The 14,105-nt window shown below is 39.6% G+C and overlaps 1 protein-coding gene across 2 annotated transcripts in view; it reads right to left on the bottom strand.

Annotated features, from left to right (window-relative positions):
• Positions 1 to 583: 583 nt before the first annotated feature.
• Positions 584 to 14,105, bottom strand: part of thoc5 (THO complex 5) — a 35,391-nt gene continuing 21,869 nt past the window's right edge. For both annotated transcript variants that reach the window (XM_080208213.1, XM_080208214.1), the window contains 7 exons: positions 11,549 to 11,645; positions 9,945 to 10,059; positions 8,844 to 8,947; positions 6,689 to 6,776; positions 4,324 to 4,439; positions 2,930 to 3,120; positions 584 to 1,153 (listed from right to left, as the gene is read on the bottom strand). In XM_080208213.1, coding sequence (XP_080064339.1) covers positions 1,090 to 1,153; positions 2,930 to 3,120; positions 4,324 to 4,439; positions 6,689 to 6,776; positions 8,844 to 8,947; positions 9,945 to 10,059; positions 11,549 to 11,645 — 775 coding nt within the window. In that variant the 3' untranslated portion in view covers positions 584 to 1,089. The remainder of the gene's footprint in view (positions 1,154 to 2,929; positions 3,121 to 4,323; positions 4,440 to 6,688; positions 6,777 to 8,843; positions 8,948 to 9,944; positions 10,060 to 11,548; positions 11,646 to 14,105) is intronic.

Here is a 14,105-nt window from a genome sequence, read left to right as displayed (position 1 = left end):
GATGTGTAAAGGAATACATGAGGACAAGCTGTTTCTTTATCATTTCTGTTAGGGGTCTATACTCACAATATTAACTCACCTCTTCTGCTCAAATCTCATTGGCCTATTGCATATTTCCACTATTTCTTGTTTTTAATTCGGGCTTGCAATATTGCTAGTTTCTTTATTTGTACTTTCATTACTCTGTTCAATTCTGTGGCAATGGGGAAGCTGTACTGTTGACCACGTTGAGGGAAGGTTAGGTGCCTCCATCTAAACCTTAGGCTTCATCAAATTTGACCTGCAAAATGCCAAATGGGATAGAAAAATCAATCTGAACAAATAAAAATGAAGCACATTAGACAGCCAGCTTTGACAATGATTCGTGAAGACTTTTTTTTTTGTCTTTTTTGTTTAAATAAAGTGATTCCCAGGTGCCAAAGAAGGAAATGTATGATTTTAGTCCATAAAATTATAGTTGTATGATGCTTGCAGCATTTGAGCTTTAAGTCACCCCAGAGTTTAACTGTATCATTTTGGAACAAACGCAGATGCTGTAAGTTGAAGCACACTTTTGAAATAATTTTCTCACTGCACTTAATGGTTGCAGGAATATAATTATTTTACTAAAAATCTTCAGCTCTAAGGTACAAGACAAAAGGCTAATTGCTCTGCTAGCCATGTGACAAAATTTGAAATTCAATGCTGTACAGATCTTTATTCTTCAATGGTAAAAGTCCACATTTAAAAATATTAAAAACTGTCCTTTGCAATTTAGACTGAAACATGTTGACTTGAATTCAGTTTCAACAGCAACTGAAATAGAAATTGTACAACAAATGCCAACATATTTCTCAAAAATGGCTCATACCAAAACTAAGTTGCAAACATATTCAATCTTGGGAGACAAAAAAACAGATTCTGCAACAAAATGTGGGACTTCCCCCCTGAATTTTATTGACCAATGCACAAATCTCAGAGCTGCAATACTGATGCTTGTAGCTTTTTTCTTCCACACCTAAATTCTAAGTGGAATTACTGTGAAAGGTCTGACAATTAACAGGTGCACCAGACTGCCGCATGCAGGAGCTCCATTCAAGATCTGCTGCTTCATCGATGTGTGAAGAATCCCTGTGGATGATTGTATTTGAAAGGCTTGATTCGATTAGGACCTCTAAAGGGGGAGAAGGAGTCAAAACATGAGGGTTTCAGAGTGCTTGAAGTAAAATGGATAAATTAAATGTAATTCAACACTTGCAACTTTCACTGTTTCTCCCTCTTTCATAGAATCCTTACAGTGCAGGAAACCATTCAGCCCATTGAGCCCACACTGACAATAATCCCACCCAGGCACTATCCCTGTAACTCCAAGTATTTACAATGCTAATCCCCCTGAAACTAAGGAGCAATTTGCATGGTCAATCAACCTAACCCATAAACCTTGAAGTGGGCTCACTAGTGATGAAATGTTTTTGGTACTTCTAAGGACTTTTCTTCTACCTGCACCGCACCCCATTCCCCCCAATCCACCTCTTCAATCCTTTTTTTCTGAAGGTCCATGGCTTACAATTATCTGCTACCTCATTCCAGTGGCCACATTCTTTCTAATGTGATCTTAGAACGTGTGTCGGCAGATTATTCAATTGTGGAGAACATCATGTTCCCATGTACTTTGCAGCACAGGTTAATGATTACTGATGAGGAACGGAAACATCCTATGCATTTCCCTTCTGAGCTCTGGGTGGGGGCTAAGAATAATGTCTTAATCATAAATGTTTCTCCAGCTGAGATTAGCAAAACTTGACTGGAAGTAAAATCTAGCTCTTTCAGCAGGTAACAGTGGTTACATCACTGGACTAGTGATCCAAAGACAGAAGTCCCACCACATCAGCCAGAGAATTTAAATTCAATTAGCTTAAACTTAAATCATCTGGAATGAAAAAAATAACATCTGCAATGGTGACCACAAAACTATTGTAATGTCATGAAAAACCCATTTGGTTCACTAATGTCATTTAGGGAAGGAAATTTATTTTTCTTACCCAGTGTAGCCTCTACATAACTCCAGACCTACAGTAATGTGGTTGATTCCTATTTGTCTCTAAAATTGTCTAGCAAGCCACTCGGCTGTATTCAAGAAAATGATTCACCATGACCTTCTCGAGGACAATTAGGGGTGGACAATAAATCCTGAAATGAATACAATGTCTACATTGTTTGGCATCACAGATGAAAGGTTTATCCAATAAGCAAACAGTTCAGTTTTTCCTGCGAGCTCATGTTTGATACTGCCCATTTTGCAAAAATGCACTGCAGCATTTTAATTAGCGATGACATGTCTAAAATAAATATGCTACTGCAAAACACACTTACACATTATTCTACATTAAATTTAACAAATACAATCAAAAATTCTGACCTGTGATTTATTTTGCAAGTCACTACAATACTAACTTATCTTTGCATCGCAATTAATCAATCTTTAATGGATTTACACAGTGATTTGATAAATGATACAGACTAGGTAGCACCCAGATTTAATCCTCAGTCTGTGTTGTGTGTGTTAATCGCAGCTTGGGTAACAGTTACGTTACTGTGCACACAGCGACTCTTGGTTAATGAGACAAAAATCAGCTAAATTTCCTATTATTCAGTGACCATGCTTGGTGCATGCACATATAGACACAGGTGAGGACAAGAATGAACTTGGCCGTGTGCATCCAGCTTTTAAATAGACTGTCAATTTGGGCTCACACATATTACCACTTGGGTGTGGCAAACAGACACTGATGAGCACCAGTGCTATTATTCTTTAAGTGAGAGTCATATCTTTTATAACAGGAGCAGAGAAATTTCATGCATGTCGTTAAAAAAAGTCTGATACTGACATGCAAGTAGGATGTCTGAGGAGGATTTTTTTTTAACATAAGGTACTTAAAACAAAAATTACCTAACAAGGCGTAGGCACATCTTCTCTTGTGGGAATTCCTTGGGTCCTTCCACACTGTTATCATGAGTCTCTGTTTCCAGATACACATCCAGACACATGCATAAACGTTGGATCTGATTTGTCAGCAGTTGATGCCCTGGTTTGGGGCCGAGCAATTCCTTGAAACATACATTAATTTCACTTTCTATAGCCTGGAAGAAACAATGCACACAAGTAGTCAAAATATAGTCACAATCAGAGTCATCCAGTATAAGTTTTAAAGAGTGGCCATGAGTATATGTAGGAACATTTCACACTGGGCAAGCCACAATTGCTTTAATTCATCGCACTCGGTGAACTTTCTTAGATAATTAAGTTTTATTATTAGTCACAAGTAAGGCTTACATTAACACTGCAATGAAGTTACTGTGAAATTCTTAGATGTGGTTACGTTACAAGAGGCTAGTTCTGATAAAAATCTACACCCAGAATATGTCTTCCCCTTCAAGTCTTTTTTGTTTTACTACTGGGACTAGCTGGCCTCATCATCACTCAGATATTCTGTTTACTACGTTTTCTGCCAGCAGTGCTCCTTGCACTGTATTAATGGCTCACTAACAAAAGGCACACCTTAACTGTAGAGCAATCCTCCCCGCACCCCTCCAATCCCACAGGAAAACAGTGACGACCTTTTCTTTGCTCTAGTTATTCGACAACAGCAGAGCAGCTTCAGGAATGTGCAGCTGCTGCAAATTTTTAGTTTTGATGTTCAATTTTAGCATCAGGAAAACGTTCTGTCTGCAGAATCCACTCAAGGCTGCAGTAACATTTCTGTATCAAAATTTAACTGCATAGTTTTATGTTTCTTCCTTCTTGACCTCCACCAATATTTATTGAGATTTTAAGCATTTGAATAGAAGGAATTTGTTTTGAGAACTGCAAGAAGGATAAACAGATACACTCATATGTATAAAACACAATAGGAAACCTGTGGTATTGTTCGTCAACAATATTGAAACCACACCTTTTGCAAACTCAGGGGGTGATCTTACCCAAAAAATTTTAAGTGCCAAGTGAACATAAAAACGGAGGAGAATTGTGCCATTCTTTCTGGTGAGTTAAAAATGGAATCTTACCTCACCCCCCCACCCCCCTCACTTTGTAGAATGGTACCAAAGTGATTATATAAATACCATATATATAAAACAGTTAATTCTAATTTAAGTGCGTAGCAATAATGGATCAAGTCAAATAATTTCAGGAAAGCTGGGGGGGACCAAAAGTAAAGAAAGTGTGCATTCTGATTTTTGTATGGTACAGTATTCAGATATCACAGGAACTCCATATAGTGCGTGCTGTTAAGATTTTGACAGCCTGCTAATCGCAAAATAACAGTTAGCAGTTTAACACTTTACCTTCAGATTATCATCATTACGACTTGATTTCTCTCCCTTCCAATTTAAACAGATGCTGAAGATAGGGGGTATGGTAGAATAACCAGGATTCAACACAATCGCCACATGGAGCTTAGCTAAGTGTAAACAATGAACGTTTAAAATAAGTAAACACAGAAGATGTTCTAATCAAAGGCAATTTCACTCTCCACTATAACTTGCAATCTGTTACTCTTGCATTTTACAGTGCAAGTGTCACATTTATCATCTGTTACAATTTACGGTTCTTAATAGAACCATTTTGCTCCTTCACCTCCCTCAATATTTTAAACATAGTTCTTATATTGGCTCATGTTAATTAACAGAAGCTGATTTTATAGTCTTAATAAAGGTGAGTAACCCAAGTACTAGTATGTGTGCAGTTTGCAGCAATTTTGCAGCAAGTATTTTTGCTAAATGCTGCCAAATATTTTAAGAGTTGTTAGATTTTTAATGCAGGGTATAATTTACCTTGGCTAAACCAGGATAGGTATTTACACTAAATAATGATAGGAAGTACAAACAGCGACAATATATTTCAAATTGTCACAATAAAAAATATCTGCATTGTCTCACTTTTCGTAAGAAACAGTATTAAAGGAATAAGTTTCTGATGTTGCACTCAGTGAAATCCTGCTTTCAGGGCAAGAGTGAAACAGATTAAATTATAAATTATTTGGGGTTATGGAGTCACTGAGGATGCAGGTTAGCTTCAATTAGGGTCACACTTTGTAAAGACAACTGAAATTTCATTTGCTCCAAAGTTATTTCTTTGATTAACCTCTTATTTATTTTCTTACGGAATGTGGGTATCACTTGATAGATCAGCATTTATTACCCATCCCTAATTTCCCTTGAGGTGGTGGTGGGGCGCTGTAGTCCATATGATGCAGTGCTGCTTGGAAGCAAATTACTTTGCTGTGGTTTGACACAACTGACTAGGCCTGTTCAGATGGTATTTAAAAATCAACCACACTCCTTTGTGGGTCTGTAGTCACATGTAGGCCAGATCTGGTGAGGATGGCAAACTTCCATCCTTAAATGGACATTCATGAATGAGATGTGTTTTTATGACCATCAACAAGGGTTTCATGATTATTATTACTGAGACTCGCTTTCAATTCCAGATTTAACTTTTGAATTTAAAGTCAGCCTTGGTGGGATTTGAACCATGCCCCCAGTGCATTACCTCTGGATTATTAGTCCACTGACATTACTACTACACCACTGCCTTCCCTCAGACCTGTAGAGTTAAACTTCTCTGATTTATTTTTGACCCAAAAAAAGTGTTCATTTGCTTGTATTAAACTAACTTAGATGCAGTGATACAGTTCAATGTACGGCTGGTTTTCTTGATAACCATTAACCAATTGCGAGGTTATTGCAAAGTGACATGATCACCAAAATATACCCGTGAAGAGATTATTTTGAGCTTCCAAAACAGAATTACTGAAAATTACCAAATTAAACAAAATAATTCAAACTATATCCATGGTTTAAACACTTGTAGTTTTTGGGCCAGACCCTAACTGAAAGGGATACCAAATCTTGAGGTTTCTAGGAAAACACAAACTTAAAGAAACTAAGGCTGGTTGAAACCAGAGAAAAGGAACAGAGCCATCTGAGTTCAGGTTACTCAGTGGTGCAGGGCAGGCAGAAGAAAATGAAGGCTGAACCCAGTAGCTAGCAACAGATAAGATCAAAGCAATTGCAGCTATTTCTGATACAATGTTATTGAATGACCTAACTTGGCTGTACAGTGCACAAGGTAGACCCACACCATCAAGACTGCCTTCAGTAGAGTCGAGGTGGTTTTGGACAAATGTGCCATTTTGGTGATGAATGTGCCTGTGGAATTCAGATCGCTTGGGAGCTGCTACTGGGTGAGCATTGGTGGCCAAAACCTTGAACAAAAGGAGCTGGAATTCTACCCAAGAAAGTTCGAAGCCCTGAAGACTGTGTGGCTGAAATTAGTGCCATATATAGTAAGTGGATTGTCTAGTAAATCCAAAACAGAATTACAGATATAACAGATCTTTGTTGTATTAATGTGCGATTTATAGTTTATATTGACTGTAACTCATTCATTAATTCATGCTTAATTTTTGTTGATTTTGGTTGATTGTTAAAGATATAAAATGTGAAATCTTATCCACTAGTTTTCTTGTTGGGACAGTTTGGTAAATTTGGTTCCTTTGGTTTGTTGATCTCCCTGGGGATCGCAAAATAGATAAAACTTCACTGCAGAAATGCTAATTGTATATTTAATCAAAAATTTAAAAGGCAGTTGTCACAATACAGGTTCACATCCTCAGTTGCAGGTATTTTAGCAGAACTTGACTCCTACCTGTTCCTCGTTCTATAAAAGCAGAAAAGAAGAGATCAGTCTCTTGAGCCATGCCTGCTTCTACGACATGTTTGGTAAAAGGCAGAGCCTAAGATGGAAATCATGAGTTTAATTCTTTAGCTTCTAACCTCAAGATCAGATTCAATACATGGTACTTAATATGCAACATGATTTTTTAAACTGAACAGTAATAAAATTATATAAAAATTACAGCACAGAAACAAACAATTTGGTCTGAGCCAATTTTTATACTCCATTTGAGCCTCCACCCATCTTATTTCATCTCACTCTAGATTCTGAAATCAAAGCAATACTTAACCAATTATGCAAGGAACCCCAGTAAAACCAGGGGAGAAACGTTTTACTGGCTGAAGTCATATTTAAAACAAAGGAAGATAGCTGTGGTTATTAGAGACTATTCATCTCAGCCCCAAGGATTTCACTGCAGGAGTTCACCAAGACTTTGTGCTAGGCCCAATCATCTTCAGCTGCTCCTTTAATGACTTTCCCTCCAAGGTCAAAAGTGGGTATGTTTGCTGATGACTGGACAGTGTTCATTTCCATTCACAATTCCTCAGATAATAATGTTCCTAATGCAGCAAGCTCTGGACAACACCCAAAGTTGGGCCAATAGGTGACAAGTAACCTTCATGCCACACAAGTGCCATGCAAAGACCACCTCCAACAAAAGTATAACTACCTCCCCATGACATTCAACAGCATTACCAATGCTGAATCCTCCACCTGAGACATCCTGGGGATCACCATTGACCAGAAATCTAATTGGACCAGCTAGAAAATACAATTGCTACAAGGACGGTTATTGTGTAGCGAATGATTTTTCATCACCTGCAAGGTACAAGTCAAGAGCGTAGATGAATGCAGCATTATTAATATTCAAGAAGCTGGGCACCATTCAGGGGAAAACAGCTGAGCAGTTCAATTGACACCTCATCCATTACTTAAAATATTCACTGCCTCCATCACTGGTGCACTTTGGCTGCAATACGTACCATCTATCTATAAGATGCCTTGCAGCAACACACTAAAGCTTCTTCAGCAGCACCTTCCAAACCTGTGGCCTTCACTGCCCAGAAAGACAAAGGCAATCAGCGCATGGGAACACCACCACCTCTGATTCAGGAAGGGGGTTCATCATCACTTATGCAAGGGCAATTAGGGATGGGCAACGAATGCTAGCATTGTCAGTATGCCAAGAATGAATTAATAAAAACACTGGAGCAAAGAAACTTCTTCTGCATTCCACATTGGATGTAATAATGACTACTGTTTTAAATGGAGAGTTTCCCTCTTTTGTCCTTTCTGATTCTCCCAGTGTCCTCTTCTGTTTATTTTTTGGTATTCTTCACTGATTATTTCTTTGATCCAATCTTCCCTCAATAACAAGTAGGATCCACCATTCGACTGCATGATTTGTACCTTAACTCCATCTATTGCCTTAGTTCCATAACATCTAATGTCCTTACCTACCATTAGCCTCTAATTTAGATTGGTACAAGCCAAACTTCACTTTTTTAAAAAAATAAAATGTAGGTCAGGATGAACGGAGTTTTTGCTGAACTGCAGAGTAATGCACTGTATCCTACATGTCACACTGGTTCAGTCCTTAGATCATATTTGGGGCTTTCCGGCTGTTTCTCAATGAAAATGCCTGGCATTCTTCATTAATAACGTAGAACAACATGGATGTGAGAACACAGATGGACTGCAAGTTAAAAATTAATACTCTGAAAATTACTAGTCTTCTTCCATTATATCAGGCTGTCCCTTCCTTAGCCTTCAAACTCTATATTAATCACTAATGAAAATGAAGAATAAGAATTTTGTTCCTAGATCTCTGCATATGTCACCCTTGGGTCAACTGATTGGAGGTATGGTACTCAATTGCCAGCTGTCAAAAACAACATGGGAGGCAATGTGACAGGTCACACTGAAGTATGAACATTGTAACTGTGGACCCAGTAACTTTGAAAGAACAGCACTGCACTTGGTGATAATACTAATCAGTTAAGTCTCAAGCCAAAGAACACTCATTCTTGCAGTTATATCAATAAGGGAAAGCCATCAGAAAAACTGTAAGGTTATCAAGAGGAGGAGATGGCAGAATTATTGTTGGTAAAAAAGGTACACATACCACATAGTCTTCATATGAAATGGCACACCATTTGATCAATCTAGATATGATCTTCGCTGGGAAAAGATGCTGACATTCACTGGATATTGGAACAATACTGTGTTCTGCAAAAGAACGATAATAAATCAGCAGTCAAAAATCCAAAACAGGAAAACCTTGCCTCCGAATCACAATACACTTATCAATGAAATGAAATGAAACCAGGATAGCATTGAGCCATATTAAAAGTTTTCAGCTTTTCTTTAAATCCGCAATTAGCGTCAACTTAGTTGACTTTTAGATATTTGGATTCCAGTAGGAAAACAATCAATGCTTTTCATATTCATTAATCGTAACATTCAAAACTGAAGCATAAGGGAACAAAAGATTTTCAAATCTTTTATAGTATCTTTATAGCACTGAGCCAGTCAATTTGGAATGTAGTAAATGATTTGAACATCAGTTCTAGCTGCTTTTTGCTACTTTGCAATTTGTATTTCCACCAAACCAGTTCATGGCAAAAGTTCTTAAGTGGAAAGGGGATGTGTAAATCTAACATGCTACACATGTACCCAGATTGGTTCTTTACATTCTCAATTTAGCAGTAACCAAAAATATAGTTACTATCCAGGAAAATCAGAGGAAGTCCAGAGAAATAAGCAGTAGGAAATCAAATCTGAACACAGGGTTCCATTAGCAAAACCATTTGTGATAACAAAAACATGTGTGATAACAAGAACAAGCACTGTAAATTGGTGAAAACCACATTACTGTGGTGAAGTGCTGGAGAGAAGCAATGGACTAATACAAATCGAAAACACAACTAACCAAGAAATAACGGAGAAAAGAATGTCCTGGGGTTCACATGTCTCTTGCAGGTTGTCCCAGAATGGCAATGCCAGAGGTCAGTGAGCAGGACACCCTCTCAGAATGCAGGATATGTGCAATCAGAAAACCAGGAAAAAACAGTAATTACTACCCTCACAAAGATCAGGTAGAAAACTGCACAATCACAACTGTTTCCAGTTTCTGAGGCACCACGCTCTCCCAATCAGTACGAAGACCTCATTTTAGTTCTTAATCCCTAGGAACTTGGAAAGGAAACAGTTCATTGATGCTCACCAAGTGAAGCAAACTGCTTCTGCAGAGCCAGTCGGGATTGCAATCTCACGCGCAGCAGTTTTATTGTAGTTTCCATGTGACTGGCACTCAAAGAATTGTCAGCCATCACAAATTTCTGTTGGAAGGGCAAAGGAAAAAAAACACAAAGACTCAATGCAGAATAATCTTGGAACCGCTTCCAAAGACACAATTTTGCAGAATAATTTCCAAAACCTTCTGACAAAGGTGATTTACAAGTGAAGCATAATTTCTTCCCCTCTATATCTAAGTCCCCTGGAGATAAATGCCACCTTTCCAGGACCATTTTTGATTACTTTTTGTACTTTCATTTTTGGTACTAGCTTTTAATGTTTTGTATATGTAGACATCAAAATCCCTTTGCTCCTCCTGTCTCACTCAGTTATGAAGATATTATGATTTGCCTTTCTCAGATCCAAACCTCACATTTAATTTTAACTGCTGTAGTTTTGCACTTACTTAGTCTGGCCATATCCCTTTCTGACATCCTGCTCCCACTTGCACAATGCGCTGTGCTCCTAACTAGGTGTAATCTGCAAACCTGGAATACAACTCTCTCTTCCTTCTTGCAATCGATTGATATATATGGTGCAAAGCTGAGGTCTCAATTCAGTTCCCTGGGGAACATCACCAGATACATCCCTCCAGTCAGGATTCATTTCTTTTATCCTGACAATATTTCTCACCTCCCAGAATATACATAAATGAATTACTTTAACAAAATTTAAAACAAAAACAGCAAATGCTGGAAAATCTCAGCAGGTCTGACAGCATCCGTGAAGAGAGAATACAGCCAAAGTTTTGAGTCTGGATGGCCCTTTGTCAAAGCTGAAGACAAAGAAAATAGGATAAGATTTACTGTAAGGTTGAGGGTGGGGGTATGTGTAATTGACCAAGACGTCGAGTAAATGGTGGTGTTAAAGGCTAAAATGGTGCTATTAGCATCCATTAAGAGATTGGAATGTGTAAATGGCAGAACAAAGGTGCAGAATGTCAAGGGACAACCTGAGGAATATGGCAGACGGCCCTAGAAGAGTGAGGAGGGGGAAACAAGATGAGAAGTGAGATTTGGAAGTTAGACTAATGAAAGGATGGAAGCATTTAAAATTAAAAATACATAATGAGAAAATAAAGTAATAAAAATGGATTAATAAGATTCAACAAAATCATTTGCTAGGTAAGGAAAAGAAATTTTACTATATACAAAACAATTTCTGTATTGTTGAATTTGCTATTCTTAGTGCCCCAAATTAATTGGTTGTTGCACTGTACCTGATAGCAGAGATGGTGGTCCAATGTTTGATTGTTACCTAACGCAGCTGTTTAACATCCTATTGGCAATGACTAAAGTTATTTCAATATAAAATTGCTCAATGGCAGACAGAACACAGGTTGTTTACTGCTTCTTAAATGAATCCACAGAAGGAAATTTCTTCACAATAGTTCTATTGTTAGATATGACATGGTCTTTCTGCTTGGAGTCTCTTCCTTCCACACTTTAAAACCCTCTACCATGATTCAATCTAACCTGGTTAAAATTTTGGCAACCATTTTAATGGACACCTCTTTAAACTGCAAGGACTTACCTGTGGCTGATCTTTTGGAAAATGCAGTCCTCCAAGCTTCTGAACCCAAACATAGGGGTGTCCCAGCTCACCAATGTAGTCACCAAAAGTTAAGATTCTGGAGAAAATATTTTTAAATTAATACATAGAGTTTTCAATATTAGCATGTTTGGACTCTTAATTTCTGTTCTTAGGTCAGATTTGGGTTGCCAAAAAAGTTAGTTTTAAGAACTAGAATCAAACAGTCTTTTCACCTCTGGAATCTGACTTTACTCAAGTACAGACTGGTGGAATGGATGTCTCCCTCTGCTTGCTGAACAGTTCACAAACCAGACAGATAAGAAAAGGCCATTCAACTTATTTTTTGCTCATGTGCTTAGAAAAATCAGTGAATGAATCCTGCTACAGCATCACAAATGCAATGACCAAGCAGAAAGCGGCTCAGGAGCGATGGCCCCACAGAAATCACTGTCCCCCTTATCCACTCACCTCTCCCCACTATCCAGACTGATAGTGACCTCCTTCCCCCCTACCGATCACCCGCAGAGTGGCAGCAGACCCCACTGCCTCCCCACCAGAGATCCATCTGCCCCCTGCGCCCCACCCAGAGGTATATAAGAACATAAGAAATAGGAGCAGGAGTAGGCCATCAAGCCCTCCGAGCCTGCCCCGCCATTCAATAGGATCATGGCTGATCTGAAGTGGATCAGTTCCACTTTCCTGTTTTCTCCCCATAACCCTTAATTCCCTTGTCTGTCAAAAACCTATCTACCCATGACTTAAATATATTTAGCGAGGTAGCCCCCACCACTTCAACGGGCAGAGAATTCCAGAGATTCACCACCCTTTGAGTGAAGAAGTTCCTCCTCAACTCCGTTCTAAACTGCTCCCCCCCTCCTTATCTTGAGGCTGTGCCCTCTAGTCCTGCTGTCCTTTGAGCGGGAAGAATTTCTCTACCTCTACCCTATCCATCCCTTTCATTATCTTATACGTCTCTATAAGATCCCCCCTCATCCTTCTAAACTCCAACGAGTACAGACCCAGTCTATTCAGTCTCTCTTCATAGTTTAACCCCCTCATCTCCGGTATCAGCCTAGTGAACCTCCTCTGCACTCCAAGGCCAAAATATCCTTGCGCAAATGCGGCGACCAAAACTGCACACAGTACTCCAGCTGCGGCCTCACCAGTGCCCTGTACAGTTGCAGCAAGACCTCCCTGCTCTTCCCGCTCAAAAAAGACAGTAGGACTAGGGGGCACAGCCTCAAGATAAAAGGGGGGCGGTTTAGAACGGAGTTGAGGAGGAACTTCTTCACTCAAAGGGTGGTGAATATCTGGAATTCTCTGCCCGTTGAAGTGGTGGAGGCTGCCTCGCTAAATATTTTTAAGACGCGGGTTGATGGGTTTTTGATAAGAGAGGGGATTAAGGGTTATGGGGAGAGGGCGGGAAAGTGGAACTGAGCAGCGACAGATCAGCCATGATCTTATTGAATGGCAGGACAGGCTCGAAGGGCTAGATGGCCTACTCCTGCTCCTATTTCTTATGTTATATTCTATCCCCCTCGCTATAAAGGCCAGGATCCCATTCGCCTTCTTGATCACCTGCTGCACCTGCAGACTGGGTTTTTGCGACTCATGCACAAGGACCCCCAGGTTCCTCTGCACCGTAGCATGCTGCAGCTTTTCGCCCTTTAAATAGTAATCCCTCCTACTATTATTCCTGCCAAAGTGGATAGCCTCACACTTGCATCTTACCCGCCTCCCCACCCCACAGAGAATGATCTGGCCTCACTCCCTCTTGCTCCCAGAGAATGATCTGGCCTCCCTCCCCCTCCCAACCAGAGAATGATCTGGCCCACCTCCCTCACCTCACTATCATCATCACCCCCTGCCCTCCAACCACCACCGATCTGAATCAGATAGCCGTTGGACGTGCTAAGCTTGCCTCTTCAGCAGCTGGAGCGCCCGGTTCAAACTTTTATTCAGCATGTTCATTTTGGCGTGATTCCAAATGTGAAGGCAAGAGGGGAAATGCTGATGAAGTTGGACGGGCAATTCATTAATTCAATTTAAATGCATGCAAATACATTTAAATTGCTGTTGCGCACAGTTCGATCGCGGCCATTCCCGGGTCTCAGTAAACTGGCCATCTATGTGGATGCAGGTACGGATCACATTAATGGCTTCACACTCGACTTTGCCACATTTTCGCGCCTGAAAACGGGCGCAACACAATGGTAAAATAGGACCCATTAGGTCCTGTCATTGTCACTATGCAGGATAAAATAGATCAAGCATTGGAACATAAAACTAAGCAAAATACTGTGGATGTTCAAATCTGAATGCTGGAAAAACTCAGCTGGTTTGGCAGCATCTATAGGGTGAGAAAACAGAGTTAACATTTCACGTTCGTCTGACTCTTCATCAGAATTAAAGAGGGGAAATGTGTTGAATATTAAATAGTAGCCGGGAGAGGTTGCAACAAGATGTAGAAACCTAAAGACCATAAGAACAAGTGGGATGGTGGGGAAAATGAGAGGAGGGAGAGGGAAGGGAGGGTTTTTGTGTTGACGATAAATGC

Source organism: Carcharhinus amblyrhynchos, chromosome 20 (genome assembly GCF_965287045.1).
Source record: "Carcharhinus amblyrhynchos chromosome 20, sCarAmb.v2.hapA, whole genome shotgun sequence".
In the NCBI taxonomy this organism is placed as follows: Eukaryota; Metazoa; Chordata; class Chondrichthyes; order Carcharhiniformes; family Carcharhinidae; genus Carcharhinus; species Carcharhinus amblyrhynchos.
This window is presented reverse-complemented; position numbering and strand designations above follow the sequence as displayed.